Source organism: Puntigrus tetrazona, chromosome 24, assembly GCF_018831695.1.
Source record: "Puntigrus tetrazona isolate hp1 chromosome 24, ASM1883169v1, whole genome shotgun sequence".
In the NCBI taxonomy this organism is placed as follows: domain Eukaryota; kingdom Metazoa; phylum Chordata; class Actinopteri; order Cypriniformes; family Cyprinidae; genus Puntigrus; species Puntigrus tetrazona.
In genome coordinates, this window is record NC_056722.1 from 6,270,090 (window position 1) to 6,291,498 (window position 21,409).

The window sequence follows — 21,409 nt, forward strand, 5'->3', positions numbered from 1 at the left end:
GAAATGAGATGAAAGTGAAGTGATAAGAATGATCTCTGCTGAGTCTGTGTTTGCTCGTGTATTTCTCTCAGTGATGAAAGTCTCACAGGAAATGCTTGTTTGTGTAATTCTCTGGTGATTGGATCCGCTCCTCATTAGTGATGAGTATATATTATATTCTCCTCTGTATGTGTCATATAGATTGCTGTTTGTTCTTCATCACAGCGCTGCTCTTCAGGAGTTTAATCATCTCTGAACATCTCGTTGAGGAGAACGTCCTCCAGATTTCTTCTCTGCACAGTTTCCTCTCTCTTTGTGTTTCAGTAAAGACTCTTCATCATTTCTTTGCTCTGTATTCGTGTCATTCCTCTCTCTCTCTCTCTGACAGACCTATCTGGTCAATCATGAAGCCAGCAGAAAAACACTTCAACTCTTCAACTAAATGAACTAAATTCAACCGGCCAAAGCAGTGAGGAGAAGGCCAGACTGAATTTTTCCTGTTTATTTGTATGCCATTTTTCACAATGCTTAGCATGCTTCACAGAAAATGCATGTTTTAAATATTACAGACATGAAGTCAAAATGGTGGTTTATTAGAGAAACATAACTACTCAGAAGCTGGAGCAGAGTCACCGAGAGCCAAAACAAAAGGTGAGAGTCTCAGTGATCAGGCTTATAATAAGAGACAAGGAAGCTACAAACTTCGACTTGTTCATCTGATGTCATCAAAAATGATACATACAATGTATTTTACTTTAGTTTTTCACGTGATGCTATGTATATATAACATAGGTTTAAAAAAACTTAAACAGATTCTTAAATGTATAAATAATAGCAGGGCCTCCATCGCAGCTGATGGCGCTGACGTGGGTCTCCTGTCTCTGCTGTAGATCTGCAAGCGTTGTATTAGACCCAGTCTGAGCATGTGTTTGCAGTGTTCGGTATCTTCCACAGCACTTTCACGTATTAACAAATATTCTGTGCAGAACTGGTTATAGGGATGATTATAGTTTGTTAACTTGTTGATTTTGCCTCACGTTTAACAAAAATCTCAATAAATTATGAATATGATGAAAATGCCAAGAAGACTGATCTGACAGTTCAGTCCAGAAGACAATCCTTGACACCCTTCAGAAACATTCACAGAGCGCTGTAACAGGAACAGGAAGCTGAGTGGAAGGAAGAAGGATGTGACTACAGTTGTTGTGTTCCTCTTGTTAAGATGCTCCTGAACCGCAGACAACGCCAGAGGCCTCTTACCTGGGCTTAGAAGAAGAAGAACTGGACCGTTTGGTCCAAAGTCCTCTTTTCAGATGTATTTCTTTTGTAACCCGAGGTCCTAGAGTCTGGAGGAAGGATGCAGAAGTTTCTCAAAGTCCAGTGTTGTTTCCACAGTCTGTGATGATTTGGGTGTCATGTCTTCTGCTGGTGTTGGAGAGAATCTCCTCCAGGACACGCCGAATTCAGCAAGTAATTAAAGCGAAAGGAAACCCTTCCAAGCATGGAGTACATGGACAGTAAATGAACATACAACATCTGTGTGCATAGACTTTATTTAATACACGATTTAGGCACCTACAATAGGCTACTTTTTAAAAAGTCTTTTATGATGCCATGTTTGCTTAATTACTGCTTTCCTTCCATTGTTTTATTCAGTAAAGCTGATGTTTTCTGTCACAGAGCAGGAGAGGACAGCAGAGGGCGACGGAGGACCACGGACCAGGCCTGATCATCAGACACAGGACCATGCTATTATTCAATCTAGACTTTAGTTCTCAAGTCTGAGACAGAAATGTTGCACAGATGAAAAAGTTATAAAATAGTTATGAAAAAAGACTCTTTTTTTCTGTTTCTCCTAACACTGTGAGAATGACGTTGTAAAGCAGGCTGATAATATTCTTTGGTTCTCAATATATTATCTCTTTTTTAGTTCATGTACAGTATTTATGTAATGTTCTTCTACAGTCTCAATCTATCTATACTCAGATGGTTAGATCTATAAATGGTTTTCCTCTACTTCTATCATTGTATGTTTATATTTAATAACGTATCTCTGTGGTTGTATGTCAAATGAAGCTTGACTTCTTTTCCTCTGGTTTAGTATTTTTAGGCAGGACAGTGTGAAATCAGATCAGGTCTGACTCCATGTGATGAGTTCTCAGAGCTTGAGGTTCAGTCGGAGACTGCAGTGAATGTGGGTTTTGTTTAGGGTCTGGAGAAGCGTGAAGAAGCGCTCTTTCTCCGGCCGTAGAGGCTCGTAACTTCGTTAAGATAACGGGCAGCACATGCTGAGCCTCGGATCAGATGCTTCATAACGTGACCTTCGGCTCAGTCCAGTCTCACGCAGGCTTCATGTCCAGCGGACTCAGACGGTCAGATGTTTCCTCTTTACCTGCAGTCCAGGTGAGTTCAGGATTATCTTCATCAGCAGCAAACGACCTACTACTATATGTTTTATGCATTCTGTCTTATATTGACTGAACTGTCTTTTCTAAGCCGGAACTCACTTTACATTTGTGTTTATTAACCTGATCTTGACACGGTTCATTTACTTTAAAAGATCAGACATTGATTTTCTGTCAGCTAGTCTCTTAACTAGTCTCTATTCATTTTATATACCATGTGATTTATTTGCATTCTCAGTTCAGTCTGACTGCTTCAGTTTGTGTGAAATGTGTAAACACTGAGTGATATTTGGAGGAGAAAGAGCTTCATCGTAATGAAACTGACGGCAGACACTTATTGATCACTGATCATGAAAGTCCTTTAATTAACATCAATTACTGCAGAATCTTTACCGATCGTTAAAGATCTCTTCAGAATTACTACTAATGATAACAGCATTTATACTATATTAATCTATAGATATATGACAGATATAAGTTCTAATGTCCGGCGTCCAGGTCAGCTAAGAGTTACTGTCTGAAGCTTATTACTTAAAACATTTATTGTGAAACAGAAAAAGACACAAAACTATTCTTAGAACCAGAGAAACAGAAAGAGAAAGAGAAAGAAGAAGATACATAGCCTAAGGGCCAATAACAAAAAGTTATTGTGTGTGTGTGTGTGTGTGTGCGTGTGTGTGTGTGTGTGTGTGTGCGTGTGTCTCTGTGTGTGTGTGTCTGTGTGCGTGTGTGTGTGTGTGTGTGTGTGTGTGTGTGTGTGTGTGTGTGTGTGTGTCTGTGTGTGTGCGTGTGTCTGTGTGTGCGTGTGTCTGTGTGTGTGTGTGTGTGTGTATGCGTGTGTCTGTGTGTGTGTGTGTGTGTGTGTGTGTCTGTGTGCGTGTGTGTGCTTGCATGTGTGTGTGTGTGTGTGTGTGTATGCGTGTGTCTGTGTGTGTGTGTGTGTGTGTGTGTGTGTCTGTGTGTGCGTGTGTGTGCGTGTGTCTGTGTGTGTGTGTGTGTGTGTGTGTGTCTGTGTGTGCGTGTGTGTATGCGTGTGTCTGTGTGTGTGTGTGTGTGTGTGTGTGTGTGTGCGTGTGTGTGTGTGTCTGTGTGTGCGTGTGTGTGTGCGTGTGTGTGTGTGTGTGTGTGTGTGTGTGTGTGTGTGTGTGTGTGTGTGTGTGTCTGTGTGTGCGTGTGTGTATGCGTGTGTCTGTGTGTGTGTGTGTGTGTGTGTGTGTGTGTGTGTGTGTGTGCGTGTGTGTGTGTGTGTGTGTGTGTGTGTGTGTGTGTGTGTGAGAGAGAGAGATAGAAAGGGAGGACACACAAGCAACTCATATTCACTGATATTATTATTTCAATTTTTTTTTATTATTTTAGCTCCAGTAATACGGTTTTGATGCATGTACTGAGAACTGGATCTGTATAAAATAAAGTAATCATCAATTAATTGCAAAACAAATAAAAATGTACTTCACTAAAGGGTTGGTGACCAATAAAAAGAACCCTTTATATTTTAAGGTAAAGTAATTATCAATATAAATCAGCAGGCAGTCTTCATCACTGGCCACCCCGTGTTTCTGACAGTAATAAGCTTGTAATAAATCAGACAATGATGCAAAGATCTGCTCCGATAGACGTACAGCAGACAGACAGACTAGAGCTTGAGTTTCTCATCTCAGGTGGAGTATCACGTGTTTATGAGCGTCATCTGCATGGTCTCAGATCAAGGATCCATCAACAGAGAAAATCCTGCAGAAAAAATCCTCAATGAAAAATAAAATCACCAAACCCATGTCCTTAGCTTGAGTCCACTGAACATGAAGAAAGAGCTGTATGAAACGGGTCTGACAGCAGAAGCTGAAGAAAACATGATCTAGTGTGACTCTGAGAGAGTCGTCTTCACTCAAACACTCAAAACATGAGAGTCTGCTGCTGACCAACACGAGAAACCCAGCATCTCTAACGCTCATGAGGAGGAGACTGAGGAAACTCGTCTTTATAGTCTTTATACAATCTATTTTAACAGCAGTTAGTAGCAATAAGTAGATCTTTTCCACATTTTGCTAGATGAATGTCTAATCGTCCGGCGATGGATGTAAAGAGCTCTAGAATGAGATCAGCTGGTGATCTTCACTGAACCTGTGGTCTAGAAGAAGTCTTGATTCCCCGGAGGTCCTTCTGTCTGAAGCTCCAGTCGTTCATTTGTGATCCTGCTGTTCTTCACGTTCATCTCTGAGCTTCATCACACAGACTGAGAGAAGAAGAGGAGAGATCGCTGAGATCAGAGCTAGTTCTCCTCAGCACATCCTTCAGACCGAAGCCATCAGCTGCTTCCAGTCTTCCTCTGTTTCTGAGACTCCTCGGGTTTCACAGACACAGAAATAGATGATCAATACTTCTGCTTCCTGGAGTCTTTCTGAACTTAAAGCCGTTGTCCGTTTCAGAAAAGGCCTATTCCACTCGTTCGTTTTCTTCATCTTTACACATTTGATTGAATCCAGCATCGAGACAAATATCTTTATCTCCTTCTGCATCATATACACAAGAGCTGCAGAGGATCAAAATGATAAATCAAAGACGATTAAAAAGGAATAAGCTAACTAAATTCAATTAAAATGAAAAAAAAAACCATTTTAAATAATGAATGAACATAAATTTTAAAATAAATAAATGAGCAAATAAAATGATCGACCAATATGTAAAAAAGCAATGATTTAATAGAAACGATATGTTTTCTTTATAATATTTTGCACATATTAATATTCTTAGAGGGGAAAAACATCACACTATCAGTGTAATATGAACATATTGAAATGACTGCTTTATATTATAAATACAAAACTACTGAACGGGAAAGAGGACCTCATTTAGTCTGATTAAAGTGCAGGAAGTTTCCTGCCTACTGACAGTTCACAATATTACATTAGTATTCTTTTATTCTATCATTAATATACTTCTTTTGATATTATATATAAGTGTTCATGTTGGAGTATTTCACCAAAAAATACAAACCAATCTGCAAGTTGAAAATAAGGGTACAATAGTTACTACATAAAATTAAAATGAAAGGGCTGCATATATAATACATTTCCAAATTCAAAAAAATTTTTTTTTACATAAACTTCATAAAGGAAATAATTACGTTTTTACTCCACTTGCATTAAAAAATATTTTAGGGTTAGGGTTCTTTTACAAAAGAAAAAAATAAAACAATATAATTTTTTCTTTTTGAAATTTATGAAATAGGTTAAATCTGTTGATATATTTAGTTGTTTTTTTTTTTTGCTAATTCAAATTTGACATTTCATGCCAAAAAGAGAGAACAACAACGACATTAGAGAAATAAATGTAGTTTATCGAGTTGTGGCTCGAAGGGATACCACTTACACCGGAATCTAACCATGAAATTATTATTTATTTGTTCATTTATTTATTTATTTTTACATTTAAATGTATTTTAATCCCTAAACCTTCCACTTAAAATAATTTTACAATTAGTAACTTTTGCTGTACAGAGCGACTGCTCGCTGCACTTCCGGTCTGAGCGGTCAGCTGACAGACGCGTGAGGCTCGCGCCATGCGCATGCGCAGCGCCCTGCTGGAGGCAGAGGGAAGATGGCGGCGTCCTGAGCGCTCTGACTGAAGGGAACGCTTTGGGTTCTGTTCGGTTCGGTTCTGAATCACTGAGCTGCAGCACCGCGCGTAACGGAGGCCGGCGGGCCGAGGGACGCAACCGAGCCGCTTAGACCGCGCAGATCTCGGTGAAACACAGCGGCGAGCTCCGTCTGTGAGGTGAGGCCAGCGCCTGACAGACACCGCGGCTCACAGCGAAACCTCATTAATACAGCATAACCCTTCAGACATCATAACAACTCTCTCAAACCGCCTCGCAGTCTCGGTGCTGATTAGTAGCAGGGGACCGAGGCGCTTTGACAGTCTGTGATCGCAGTGGTGTCGATTATTATTAGAGTCATGTTTGATTTAGTACTAAAGGTATGATGTGTCAGTATCTTTGCTGTATGGTGACTGACATGTGTTTATTCGTGTTGTGTTTCGTCGGAGTCTCGATGGAAACTTATATTGCTTTAATCCTGAGCGCTTTCATCATTAGTCTGAGCACTGTTTTCTGTGAAAGGATGCTCTCTTCTCTTCTCTTCTCTTCTCTTCTCTTCTCTTCTCTTCTCTTCTCTTCTCTTCTCTTCTGTCAGATCATACAGTGCTGAGAATTCAGTGTAAATGTGCTCGTATGTCACGATTACAGCAGAGAGAGAAACCCTACTAATAAAGTCTGACAACTGAGCAAAATGCTCACGTTTACTGAAATCAGCCTGATATTTAAAATTCATGTTAAAACTAGTCTCGGAAGCTTTACACTTACTATGTAATATCATCTTTCAGTAGACGCTGCCCGTGTGCTTATGTTTTTTCTACTGTATGACATTATGATCACAAGACCGGCGTACAGTTTATATAGATATTGATAGAAATGCTGATTTGAAAATGATTATTTTGTTAAATGTTGTATCTGCTGTCAGATACACTAACTGGTTAATAATCTTGCAGCACCTGTTAGAGTTTGTCTTTAAAGAACAAAAGGCAAATATGCAGATGTTTCTTAAGAGCGGTCACAGACTGAAAGAAAAGAAAAGAAAGGCCCCAGAGCTGATTAATGCATGTGTACAGTAGAACATGCATGTGTCTGTTTTAATCTGGTTTGTGGTTTGGAGTCTTGGGCACTGAGCACATGACCTGGTCATGTGACTCTCATCATCTGGACGCTGGCCTCGGAGACGAGACGCTAAAACCTGCGTCTTCCTGCTGAACCAGCGCGAGTACAATCAGGCATTGAAATCATCTAGTGTTCTAGATTGATTTATTTTACTTTGTGTTTTAGATTAAAGTTCTATTCATTTATCTTATTCAACACAGTTTCTGCAAAAAAAATGCTTTCTAATAAATAATAATAATTAATTAACAAATCTATTACAAATAACTTTGGAATTTCCTTCAAGCATCGTATGAAGTATTATTTTAAAAACTTAGTTTTTTAATTTATTGAATGAGCACGGTGCCCCGTCCAAACTAATAGCACTGTATTTTCTATATAATCTTTTTCTGTTTTAACTTTATTTTAAAAATTTAAACAGAAGGCTAAAATAGGAAAGTAAAGTGAACGTGGGCAAAGAAAGACAAGTTTGTTGGTTAATCACTTAAAAGTAGGTCTAAGTAAATTGAATGAAGTGGTGAAATATTAAGGTGTTTGGGAAGGATTTTTCACTTAGTGGAGAAGAGTGGGCTTTTAAATAGCTTGTTGTGATTATTTTTTAATGATTATTTTACTTCCTTTTATGAAAAGCACTTTGAATTACTATTGTATGAAATGCTATAGAAATAAACATGCCTTGCCTTATTCAAATTCAATTCAAATTTTATTTGTCACATACACATAAATGCATGGTACGACATGCAGTAAAAGTGTGTGTGTCTGTGTGTGTCTGTGTGTCTGTGTGTCTGTGTGTCTGTGTGTCTGTGTGTCTGTGTGTGTGTGTGTGTGTGTGTGTGTGTGTGTGTGTGTGTGTGTGTGTGTGGATGTCATGCCTGTCATTATGTTTTATTGAAAGCGTGTGTTTACGGCAGCAAGGTTAATCAGAAGCTTTACTGCAGCTTTGCATTCATAAAATCTTTCAGAAGTGCTTTATCCAGCAGAGATGTGTTTCATTAAGGTCTGCCCTGAACAGAGAGCTGCTTTATTGATCCTCAGTAAGAGCTGTTGATGTTGATCACGTGAGCTTCAATGCTGTACTTCCACTAGAGCCACAGATCCTAGATTAGCAGGATTACTGATTCAGAGACATTAGACACTTTAATCTGGAGATTGAGGCGGGATTTGGTGTTTATTATGAAATTCATTCGTTTTAATTATGACCCCATCATCATCTTTCAGGGCTTACTTTATTGTATTTCTAATGTACTTTCTCAGTGAATTTGGGGGCTGTCCGTGGATTTCATTATTTACTGTGTTTATAATTAAGCCCTGTTTATTCCTCTATATTGGTCATTCATTGATTGGTTTTAAAAACACAAAGGCTCCTTCTTTGTTAATGTTTTAAGTTTTTCTGTCCACTTTTCCAGCCTTGCAGTCATTTTATATGTGAAGAAATCAAGAGCGTGTTTACATGGGGATGTTTTCACATTTTCGTCTTCTATCATCCAGTCGGTTTTCTCGCTCAGTGTTTTCAGTGTACAGTGTGAAAGCTAGCCAGTATAACAGTATTAGACATGAAGCTGGATTATATAACCCGAGGTTCAGAGCGTCAGAACGGGTCCGGAGCCGATGCTGTGATGATCTCTCATCCGCTCCTGTAATGGAGGAGACCGAAGGAAGGAAGGAAGGATGGAGTTAAGGCTTTCTGCTGACAGAGACATTCTGATCTGACCATCTCAGCGCTCTCTGCATTTACCTCCAGCTCCTCTCTCACTACAATACTAATGATCTGTGTGATTCTGTGTTTAATTGGGAGGAGAAATCTTACTGTGTGACTGACTCCAAGCACTTTTTACTGCCGTTAGTTAGCCTTGTTAGCCTGGTATTAGAAATTGTGAATTATGAGATTAGAATGAGTTTGTTTCTTCATCAGGTTAGAAATCTGTCTCAGTAATGGATGTGAATGGGTGCCGTCAGAATGAGAGTCTGATAAAAACATCAGAGTAATCCTTCAGTGAACATCAGGAGAAGACAGAAGCTAGGGGTGTATTCACAGCAGGAAAGTCCTCTAGTTCACTTGCTTCGGTCCAAATACAGTGTTTATTTTTTTTGGTTCCATTCATTGGATTCGATTATCAAGCAGGAAGAAAAAGGAAGTTCAAAAACAGCCTAATCATGGAGTAGTAACCCAATACGAGTCCGGTGGAGAGAGCATGCTCTTACTCATGGCGCTGTGCAGAAGAGGGACTAGGTGAGAAGAAAGAGAGTGAAACTTGACTGAAACGGTGCGTATTGGAAAGTGAGCGCAGGTTTCAGGTGTTTCTTCTTTTGGCTAGCAAGCAAAAACAACAGTCCAACTACAGGAGTCTGATAACACAGAAGACGAGGGCTTTCTCGGGTCGGTTGTTTGTGATTGCTGTGTTCACACCTGAACCTAAGAGGAAAACAAACTTGAGTTTCTTTCAATCGAACCAAACAAGACAGGTGTGAATACACCCAAGACAAATCCAAACCGTGTGTAACTTCAAACCATTGCTTCCAGCTCAAATACAAAGAAGCTATAATAATGCTTGAACTCTCATTCTGACGGCACCCATTCACTGCAGAGCATCCACTGCGGAGGAGAACCTGAATGAATAGAAGTATTATAGCTTTAGAATGACACAAAGAGGCCAGAATCAACATTTTTGGGTGAACCGTCCCGTTCAAAAAGTGATTTGTGAGCTCTTTGAGTCATCTCTGGCAGAAGATCTGAAGATCACACTATAAGAAACTGCTCAGTGTATGTCTGTATTTCTCTGAGACGTTTACGTGATCGTATATCATGCTGTAGTTTGAGATCCAGACTCTGACCCTCTTCTCTTTTCACAGGCCCTGCCTGAAGATGAACGTCCTCAAAGACAACAAAGACTTGGCCTGTTTCTACACAACCAAACACTCCTGGAGGGGGAAGTAAGTGCCTCGTTCCTCCCAGTTACTGGGTTTCATGACCTTCATGTTTCAGAGCTCAGGCTTCAGTGAGATCTAGTGCTGTGAAGATCGTTCAGAGACTGATTCTCGTTCTTGTCTTGTATGTTGTTCTGTTATTGGTGAACTGGCACCATGTGTTAAGATGCACATTCTCCTTAGATGTAATGTTTTGCCTGAATAATTAATTACTCCAGACTTTAAGCCATCACTCTCTTGTGGATCTTACTCTTTAACCTGAGACTATAACCATGCCTTGAACAGTGGGGCTAATGTACATATATAAAAATTTCTCTCTGTCTCTCTCTCTCTCTCTCTCTCTCTCTCTCTCTCTCTCTCTCTCTCTCTCTCTCTCTCTCTCTCTCTCTCTCTCTCTCTCTCTCTCTCTCTCTCTCTCTCTCTCTCTCTCTCTCTCTCTCTCTCTCTCTCTCTCTCTCTCTCTCTCTCTCTCTCTCTCTCTCTCTCTCTCTCTCTCTCTCTCTCTCTCTCTCTGTCTCTCTCTCTCTCTGTCTCTCTCTCTCTCTCTCTCTCTCTCTCTGTCTCTCTCTCTCTCTGTCTCTCTCTCTGTCTCTCTCTCTCTGTCTCTCTCTCTCTTTTTGGTTATTTCTATTTTGGAAACTGGTTTGTATTTTTTCTTAATCATGTGACAGTAGCAACTAAGAGTTTATTAGATTTGCTGAAAAGCTTCTCAGTGATGTGCACACAGACACACACACACACAGACACACACACACACACACACACACACACACACACACACACACAGACAGGAAGTCTCTTATTGGTCTGGATGTGGACAGATGTGGACTAAATTATGCAACAACTGACAGAAACTCTGAAATGGTGGGCTGTTATTGTGATGATCAGTCTTACTCATCCTCATTAATCAATCAATCATTTTTATTTATATAGCGCTTTTAACAACACAGGTTGCATCAAAGCACTGTACAGTATAATGACAGGGATGTATAATGACAGGGATGTATAATGACGAGAGTGACCAATTTCTTATTAAATGCAGAGACGGTCTCTGTAATCAATTCAACGATAGTCACTAGAAGTTAAGTGTCCCCAACAAAGCAAGCCAGAGGCGACAGCGGCAAGGAAACAAAACCCCATGCATATAGAATGGAGAAAAAAACCTTGGGAGAAACCAGACTCAGTTGGGGTCAGTTCTCCTCTGACCGGACGCCCAGCACTTAACTTCCAGTTCAATTAGAAACATGTCAGACTTTCTTTAATCAACATAAGAAGATATTTCAAGAAAAGGTTTCAGAATTATTTAGGATCCCGTGGACTATGTTTGATCACGTTCATCAGGTGAAGAGAGACCTGCTTAGAGCAAGATGTTTAGCTCTCAGTTAGCTAAGAAAGTAAAAGTAGCTTGCGTGTGTGTGTGTGTGTGTGTGTCTCGTGTAGCTGTGACATGAAAGCAGAGCAAGCCCTGACACATCCACCGTGAGCCAGTCCTCTCGAGCAGACCGGGTTATACTGCTCTTTATTCTGCTCTACAGGGTCAGTCACACTCAAGAGCAGCAGTGTGTGTGTGTGTGTGTGTGTGTCTGTGTGTGTCTGTGTGTGTGTGTGTGTGTGTCTGTGTGTGTCTGTGTGTGTGTGTGTGTGTGTGTCTGTGTGTGTCTGTGTGTGTGTCTGTGTGTGTGTCTGTGTGTGTCTGTGTGTGTGTCTGTGTGTGTCTGTGTGTGTGTCTGTGTGTGTGTCTGTGTGTGTCTGTGTGTGTGTGTGTGTGTGTGTGTGTGTGTGTGTGTGTGTGTGTGTGTGTGTGTGTGTGTGTGTGTGTGTGTGTGTGTGTGTGTACGTGCTGGTAAGATGGTGAACTGTAAGAGTTGTGGCTGTGATTTGGTTACACAGCAGTAGAGGTGTAAGATTCCTCCAGTTGTGTTTCTCTGTCTATTATCTCGTCTGTGTTCAGAGCCAGGACTGATTCTGAGCTGATTCTGGTGATGAAGAAGACTTTAGATCATGAGAACCGCTCACTTCCTCTTTCATGTCAGTTTGCAGACTTGAGGCTGGATCTTCTTGACCTCTATGTTGAGTTCCTGATTTTTATTTCTTGTTTTAATTTCTTCAGAAACGGTCACTGTATATTTGCTAATCTTCACAGCATACTGTATGCTGCCAGGCTTTTAATGCAGAAAGCTTTCTGACTGATTTGAAGCTACATTGGCACATGACTTCATTATGTTCTGTATTTAATACAATAAATGTTATTATGCATTTTTGATTGTGTAAAAATGTTATTAATGAAAGGGAGAGCCCAGAATCTTTCATTTTTTCTTTTGGAAGTTGTGCAAATTTGTGCCCGAAGCATACTGGAACATTTTCTGACATGTTATCCTCTGCATAATGTGTGTGTGTGTGTGTGAGTGTGTGTGTGTGTGTGTGTGTGTGTAAAAGTGTGTATAGTGTGTTTGAGTGGGTGGGTGGCTGTGTGTGTGTGTGTTGAAGGGAAGATGTTAAAAGCCACAGAATGAATAATTAACCGCTCGTGTGACTCAGAAGCCTGGTTATTGTTCTGCAAGGTCAGAGAGACAGAAAGACGTTGAGTGGTCTTTAACTGGAAATATTGTCATACTAACAGTAGCATCTATATTCAGTGTGTGTTATGACTCGAGATTCCAGCTGAACTTAGGATTGGATCAGAACTGTAAAGTGTGTTTGTTTCAGTGATAACGGTGAGTCCACCCACAGACAGAAGTCCGTTGTTCTTAGTGTTTGTTATCATTTATCATGTGTGATGAGCTGAACTCGCTGTGTGTGTGTGTGTGTGTGTGTGTGTGTGTGTGTGTGTGTGTGTGTGTGTGTGTGTGTGTGTGTGTGTCAGCTGTGCAGCAGATGAGATGCTGATGAAAGCGATCACACTTCAGCTGTGAAAGAAGTGGGGCTTTTGTTTGATTTTAGTGTGTAGTTTTTATGTTGTTTAGTAACTGGTGCTGGTTCACACACACATCCTGGTGAGGTGTGTGTTATTCCTGCTGGTTAGTTTAGTTCTCAGATCAGGTTATGAGAAGGTTAATCGATCATGGGGCAGCTTGCTCTGTTGTGGTTTACAGTACTATGCTCCGTCATAGAAGATGTCTTGCTCTGGATCAGAAGCACCGTCTCTCTCTCGTGTGTGTGTGTGTGTGTGTGTGTGTGTGTTCTGCCTGTTAGACGAGTGTTGCCTGTTAAGCCGTCTTTTGTTGAGTGTGTTTGTGGGTGGAAGACGCTGTCAGTGTTTCTGCTGTATTCAGGATCTCTTGTTTCTGTTGAAGTTTCATCTATATACTGATGAACTCAGTACACACTCATCATTCTCCTCTCAGTCTCTTCTGCTCCACTTGACCCAGACTCTTCTGTGCTCCTCTCAGCTGTGTGTGTGTGTGTGTGTGAGGATGATGATGATGAGTCAGGTCTCCGGGGCTCAGAGGAGGATTCTGGGTAATACAGCTGTATCCCTCCACTCTTACAGCACAGCTCAAAACTAAACTGAATGGAAACCAGTCAAATGGCGTAATTCAGATTTCAGTCCAGCTCTGTTCTGTATCGATGTTATGATAACGAGAAGTAGAAGTGTTCCTCTCTGATGTGTGAATGAAACGCTTGTCTGCCAGTTAATTAAATAAACTCTGTTAATTTGACAAGGATCTTCAAAGAATTCATGTGCTTTTGAGACCTGGCAGCAAACATGACTCAAAACTCGAGTAAACTAGCCGGTGTTGATTCTTCTGCCATGTGCTTCAGATGAAGAAGAGCAGCTCTGATTGGCTCACAGTGACAGGACTTCTGTGTTCATGCTTCTCGCACAAACACGCTTCTGTCTAATTACTGCAGACGTTATTCCCGGACCGTCTGCAGATATGGTTTCCGGAGAGAGCGGTGTCTGGTTTGTGATGTTGACGGTTGTGTGTGTGTGTGTGTGTGTGTGTGTGTGTGTGTTCCTGCAGGTACAAGCGTGTGTTCTCCGTGGGGACTCATGGCATCACTACATACAACCCCACCACGCTAGAAGTTACTAACCAGGTGCTGAAAGAACACTTATCTGCTTATAGAAGTAGAATATGTCTGTCTTTTTCAGTCTTATACTTTTAAATGTTATGTTATAAAATAATAATAATGTAGTTATTAATGATTTTAATTGTAATTATAATTTTGTTTTATATTACTGATGCTAATAATATTTGTTTTCATATTATGATGTTTTCTAAAATTAATATTATTTCTTGTTGTTATTAATATTAAATATTAATATTAAAACTCATGTAACAACAGGTTTTTTTTAAATCATAAACCTGACATAACTACATGAGCACTCCATGATTTATTCTTATTCAAATATGTTTAAAAGTCACTATTTTCCTCAGTGGCCTTACGGTGATATCTGTGGCATCGGTCCGGTGGGGAAGGGCCAGGGCACCGAGTTCAACCTCACCTTCAGGAAGGGCAGCGGGAAGAAGTCAGAAACACTCAAGTTTTCCACGGAGCATCGCACAGAGCTGCTAACAGAAGCGCTGGTGAGGAATCCTGCTCGGCTCTGATCCTCATTTATTAAAGGAGTCACGTGACTCAGCATTACTCTCTCTCTCTTCTGCAGAGATTCAGAACAGACTTCTCGGAGGGAAAGATCACCGGAAGAGTGAGTACAGTCCCATCAGAGCACAGCGTGTGATGCAGAAATGTGTTTTTTTACATATAAACACACAACCAGCCATGTATACATCATCTGAAAGATAATGAAAAATAATTTTTCCATTGATGTCTGGTTTTTAGGATTTGTCTGAGACACAACTTTTTAAAAATCTGGATTCTAAGAGAACATAAAAATATTCAATATGGAGTAAATCAACATTTAAAGTTGTCTATTAATTTTAAGATCTATGTGATCTATAGCAATAATCAATAATTAACTTTTGATATAATTACTGTAAGAAATTAACAAATCTAGAACATGATCCTTATTTAATATCTTAATGATTTTCGGCCGGTATAAAGTATAAAGTATAGTTCTGCCCCATGCAGTGTGTTGTTGTCTATAGCTACAGATATATCTGTGCTGCTGAGGACTTCTTCTGTGCTCCAGAGTGTCATATAAGTTATTACTTCAGCCAAAAAACAAGCTACATTTGTGCTTTAAATTTTAAAATGGTTAATGCGTTAATCGCATCCCTCGTCCAGACGCTGATCATGATCAGATAAAGTCTATTAGAGTGCAGTTGTGTGAGCCTAAAATAAACAACCAACCGTACGATAGAATCTGTTACGGTTCTCTACCGGTATTAATGTGACCACCACCACCACCAATGTAAATTGTATGGAAATATTCTTAAGTCTGTAAACAGCTGTTAACACAGGAGACCTACACAGAGAGCACATGATCACTCTTCATAATGCTCCATATATAGGAAGAAACATATTAATATTGAATTAGGGGCGGGGGGTTAATGTGAATGAATCCGTGACGGGAACTCTCTTCAGAAATGTTTAGATCATTAGCTGATGAAAAATCATGAAATCATGTTTTTTTTCTGTAGTTAAAATACATACTTTGCCTGCAATTAAACTAAGGTCTATTAAAACGTGATTCCAGTTTTCACAATATAATATCAATATCACCTGGACGGTGGAAAATATTGTGATATGAGTTTTAGCTCATGTCGTCCACCCCTAGAATCTGTCATATGATATAGTTTATCACACCTACACCACTGATAATGTGAAACTGATTTATACGACAGCTAATACTGGCTTACAGTTTAGGAACAGTATTGTCTGTTTTGTTCAGATTCTGAAATGAAGATCGTTCCAATTAAATCCTCATCAGAACTGACCCTAATCCACACCCAGAAGGGATTCGTTACTCAATCAACCCACAGGTTTGAACAAGTGGTTGAACCAGTGGTTCTCAAATGGGGGGCATGTGAGGCGCATGAGGGGGTCATCTAATTCTACACCAACTTTAACATTAAAACCAATCAAACCAAAATGCCTCTTCTAGTATAAAAACTAGAGTTGGAGTCCTGTAAAAGGTCAAATGACATCAGATGACCTTATCTTAGCTTCTTTAGCAAATCACACTGCTGTTCGTTATATCTTTAAAGTAGATTTCACTTAACAGCATAAAGAAGAAATGTTGAGAGATGATACTACGCTCGATTTAAGAAACCTTTGCTGATACAGAACCCCGTCCTGTGTGATTTATAGTTTTTCATGTTCAATATCCAAACTATTGTAAATGTGACATTTGAGAAAAAAGGTAATATTGAGTGAATATTTTACAACAAAATAAGAATAGTTCCACCGAATCTGCAACAGAACAGCTGTGTTTTTCATGAAAGAATCTGTAGCACTAGATTCAGAGCGATTAATAACCCATGACTACAGCCTCCGTTCTGAATGACATGTGACTTACCTACTGGGCGTTTTAGTTTTAAACTTACAACTAGCATTTCATTTTGCCATCATTTACTGCTTTATTTAATAATACACTTAATGGAATAGGAAGAATAGGACATAAAACATGACATATAATGAATATGATTGTTTACGGTAAAGAAACACGGAATAGTTTGGCCATGACTCAGCCTCCTATAGTTCAAAACCTGTATGAATTTATATAAGAAAGATATTTTAAAAAGTCTATAACAGGCTGCTTTCGGTCACCTTTGACTTTAACTTTTTTCCGAAATCCCTTCATTTGTGTTCAGCAGAAAAAGAATCTCATACAGATTCAGAAGTACTCGAGGGAGAATACATTTTGGGGTGAACTATTCCTTTAAGATGGAAAATATTGCCCCGTAATGGCACAGGTGTGTCTGCGGAGGAAGGATGAATACCCCAGGGCTGACTTACTAAAATGTGCGGCGTGTTTTCTCATCTCTGGTAATGTTTTCTCAGCGCTATAACTGCTTCAAGCAGCACTGGAGCGACTCCCGGAGGAGCGTGTGTTTGGAGGTGACCCCGGGCGGCATCGATCAGATCGATCCTCAGACTAACCGCGTGATCTGCTCGTACGATTACCGCTGCGTGGAGGGCTTCGCCGAGCTCTCGGACTATCAGGGGGGCTTCTGTGTGCTGTACGGAGGCTTCAGCCGGCTGGTGAGCGCTCGGCCTGCTTCTGCAGAGCGACCCGCTGATCTCTGAGCTCACCCTCTTCTCTCTCGCTGCAGCATCTGTTTGCGTCCGAGCACCGAGACGAGATCATCCGCAGCGCCATCGAGCACGCCGGCAACTTCATCGGCATCACGCTGCGCCTGCGGAAGGAGCCGCTGAGCTTCGAGGGCTTCCTCGGAGAGCGTCTGGGCAAGTACAGCTCGGACGAGAGCATCACCTCGCTCACCGAGTTCATCGTGCAGAAGATCTCTCCGCGGCACACGGTAAGAGCCGCTCTGGGCTCTGGTGGGCTTCTGAAGCGTGCGAGGAGATCTGACGCTTGTGTGTGTCTCTCAGGAGCCTGTGAAGAGGATCCTGGCGCTCACAGAGACGTGTCTGGTGGAGAGAGACCCTGCCTCGTACAACATCGTCACCGTCAAGCCCTTCGAAGAGGTGCGTCTCATCAGAGCTGCTTTTAATAAAATACACTTCAGTTACAGAAGTAATTCATGGAAGACAGCTTCACAGGACAGGACTTTTTAGGGAAATATTGATATAAAATGAATTCCACGATTTAAACCTAGAACTGTGAGATAAGTTAAGAATTGAGGGATAAAACATTTGTGAAATATAAAAGTACAGCTGTTAGATATTTTAGTAGTTATTACTAGTTGTTTGTAATATGTTTCTGTAGAGTCTCAGTTTCTTCTGATTCTTCATGTCGTTCCTAAAATATCACACAATTAATGTTTAGATTTCATATGCAAGAGTTTCGTCTAAAATGTCTCCTATGTTAAGGCTCAGTAAATTTGCTCATTTCATCACAATTTTTTAAATTATTCACAATTATTTTTTTTCTCTCAAAGAAAATGATAGCATTATGTTTTTGGAATAGCATAAACTGAATGCCACGTACATAAAAAGGGAAATGTATAAACTAGTGTCTATGTTGTAAAATCTCTTTTTGTGTGTGTGTGTGTGTGTGTGTAGGTTTTCGCTCTGATCTGTGACGCAGACAATCCTCAGGTGTTCACTGTCGAGTTCATCCGGGGTCAGATCCGGAAGTACTGCTCCACAGAAAGGTAGTGTCTCAGTGATAGCTCCTGTGTGTCCTGCGTGGAGTCTCAGAGTCTGACCGTGTGTGTGTGTGTGTGTGTGTGTGTGTGTGTGTGTGTGTGTGTGTGTGTGTGTGTGCGTGTGCGTGCAGGGACTCTCTGCTGGCCAGTCTGCTGGACAGCGTGCGGGCGTCGGGGAACAGGGACGTGTGTGTGAAGATGGCCCCCACACAGCGGGGCCAGCGCTGGGGCCTCCTCAGCATGCCTGTGGATGAAGAGGTGGAGAGCCTGCACCTCAGGTTCCTCGCCGCTCCACCCAGTACGTCCAGCACCACCTCCTCAGATTAAACACTAAACACCTCTATCAACACCATGTTTTTTCAGCTAGTATTAGTGAAGACCCACTGATCTGAGATCTGAGATCAGTTTACACGGTGTTTAGCTCACAATACAGCTGAGACTTGAACCCGTGACCTTCAGGTTACAGGTCCGACTCTCTATCTCTATAGTTATAGGTCAGTATGTTATTATTATTATTTTATTAATACTTCTATTGAACAGGGATACATTAAATACATTTATTAGGTAAAAGTAAAGGCATTTATGTGATAAAACATTTCTATTTCAAAAGAATGCTGTTCTTTTGAACTTTCTATTCATCTGTGAATCCTGAAAAATAAAATTGTGCAGCACAACTGTTTTTAACAATAATTATTAGCAATATTCTTTGATCAGTAAATCAGTATATTATGATTTCTGAAGATGATGTGACACTGAAGACTGGAGTAATTATGATAATAACAATATTAATAATATTCTGCATATTAAATTGATATTTTTATAATATTTCACTGTTTTGATTGTATTTGATCAAATAAATGCATCCTTGATGAGCAAAAGTGTTTAAGAAACATAAAAAAAAATCTTACTGGCCTCTAAAATGGAAGATGTTATGGATCTGTATTATGTTATTTAAAACGCTTGACAATTAAAATTTACTTAAAAACTAACTACTGAATTAATTTGTCTGAAATCTTATTTTCTATTTTTTTTAATCTTGTGAACTCGTTTAACTTGGTCCTGTTTGTTTCTTGTAGATTGTAATTTTGCAGATGCAGTGTTCAGATTTAACGCCAACATCTCCTACAGCGGAGTATTACACGCCGTCACGCAGGACGTGAGTGTGTGTGTGTGTCCGTGTGTCTGTCCGTGTGTCTGTCCGTGTGTCTGTCCGTGTGTCTGTGTGTGTGTCTGTATGTGTGTGTGTGTGTGTGTGTGTGTGTGTGTGTGTGTGTGTGTGTCTCTCTGTGTGTGTGTGTCTCTCTCTGTCTGTGTGTGTGTGTGTCTGTGTCTGTGTCTGTGTCTGTGTGTGTGTCTGTGTCTGTGTGTGTGTGTGTGCCGGTGTGTGTGTCTCTCTGTGTGTGTGTGTGAGTGTGTGTGTGTGAGTGTGTGTGTGTGAGTGTGTGTGTGTGAGTGTGTGTGTGTGTCTCTCTCTGTGTGTGACTCTCTCTGTGTGTGTCTCTCTCTGTGTGTGTCTCTCTGTCTGTGTGTGTGTGTGTGTGTGTGTGTGTGTGTGTGTGTGTGTGTGTGTGTCTGTGTGTGTGTGTGTCTGTGTGGTCAGTGTTTGATTTCATCACATCCACCCCTCTATGCTCCCTCTCTAGGGTCTATTCTCGGAGAATAAGGAGAAGTTGATCAATAATGCCATCCTGGCCCTCCTCTCTCAGGACTTGGAGCTTCCGGGGCCCAACTCTGAGCTGGAGGCCCAGTTCCAGGCCATCAGGCGTCTGGTGGCGTCCAAAGCCGGCTTCCAGGCCTTCACACAGCTGCCAAAGTATGAATCGTCTTTCTCACGCACAGCGTTTAAACACACCTGAGAGTGTGTGTGAGACTGTTGATCTGTTGCTTGCTGAGACTCAGCTTTAATAAAATCGCTCTGTTGTTCTAAGGTCTGGTCTCATGGGTGGACTCGAAGCTGCAATGTAAATATTAGTCCATATATCTCAGTGTACCCCTTTTCTTTCTCATTTCTGTCCATCTGTCTCTTCATTGGCTTTCCTGTCTGAAACCATTTTAAGGAAATCTTCATTTGTTTTGCTATTGTACGTTTCTTCTTTTGTTGAAACGCCTTTCACCTGCTCTTTCTGTCATATATTAGTATTTCTGGGTCACTGAGATGTATGAATTGACTAGTTGTGCTCCTGTCCACTATTTATACATCTAGGATTCATTCGCTATTTGTATGAACATGCAAATATTGAATGGATTATCAGAAATGGCAGTGATTTTTTTTTTTTTTTTTTTTTTATTTATTTGTTTTTCTGGGTCATCTATAATGTTATAAAAATATAATGTTATATATTTATTTTGTAAGGTATATTTAAGAAATGATTTTTCCTATACTTTTCTGGCCGTCTTGCAGGTTTAGAGAAGTTGGGAGTAAAAACGGTGAAAGCACTTAAAAGAAACAACAACGGTGTGACGCATGCAGCCATAGACATGCTGTGTGCTCTGATGTGTGTAAGTCCAGCTCTAAACCACCTCTACATTCATTTTAATGTCTGAATCAATAACACATGGCTCACGTGTCTGTGTGTGTGTGTCTGCGTGTGTGTGTGTCTGCGCGTGTGTGTGTGTCTGCGCGTGTGTGTGTGTCTGCGCGTGTGTGTGTGTCTGCGCGTGTGTGTGTGTCTGCGCGTGTGTGTGTGTCTGCGCGTGTGTGTGTGTCTGCGCGTCTGGCGCTGCAGCGTGCGCGCGTGTGCGCGTCTGCGTGCGCGCGTGCGTGTCGCGCCGCGTGTGTGTGTGCGGCGTGTGTGTGTGTGTGTGTGTGTGTGTGTGTGTGTGCGCGCAGCCGATGCACGATGACTACGACCTGCGACAGGAGCAGCTGAACAAAGCCTCTCTGCTCTCCTCCAAGAAGTTCCTGGAGAACCTGCTGGAGAAGTTCCTCAGTAATGTGGTGCGTCTGGGGCCCGTGGGTCTGATGGAGACGGCCTGAACGGTGTTTAGCTCACTCTGTGTTTGTCTCTCAGGAACACGGCACTGGAGCCCTCGTCATCAGCTCGCTGCTGGACTTCCTGACCTTTGCCCTCTGCGCTCCTTACAGCGAGACCACCGAGGGACAGCAGTTCGACATGCTGCTGGAGATGGTGGCCTCCGACGGACGGACGCTCTTCAAGCTCTTCCAGGTCAGGGGTCACATGCTGCTCAGGTCTCTTCTGTTCACAGAGACC

At 41.1% G+C, this 21,409-nt stretch overlaps 1 protein-coding gene across 4 annotated transcripts in view; it reads left to right on the top strand.

Annotated features, from left to right (window-relative positions):
* The first annotated feature begins 5,944 nt into the window (after nt 1-5,944).
* LOC122329657 (dnaJ homolog subfamily C member 13-like) overlaps nt 5,945-21,409 on the top strand; it is a 35,813-nt gene continuing 20,348 nt past the window's right edge. For 3 of the 4 annotated variants that reach the window (XM_043226068.1, XM_043226066.1, XM_043226067.1), the window contains exons 1-6: nt 18,434-18,495; nt 19,274-19,353; nt 19,841-20,010; nt 20,599-20,696; nt 21,028-21,135; nt 21,209-21,364. In XM_043226068.1, coding sequence (XP_043082003.1) covers nt 19,878-20,010; nt 20,599-20,696; nt 21,028-21,135; nt 21,209-21,364 — 495 coding nt within the window. In that variant the 5' untranslated portion in view covers nt 18,434-18,495; nt 19,274-19,353; nt 19,841-19,877. Of the gene's footprint in view, nt 6,156-9,939; nt 10,021-13,979; nt 14,056-14,396; nt 14,547-14,626; nt 14,669-16,926; nt 17,128-17,198; nt 17,406-17,478; nt 17,575-18,111; nt 18,204-18,328; nt 18,496-19,273; nt 19,354-19,840; nt 20,012-20,582; nt 20,697-21,027; nt 21,136-21,208; nt 21,365-21,409 lie in introns of those variants that run through there. The other variant, XM_043226069.1, reaches the window with a different exon arrangement.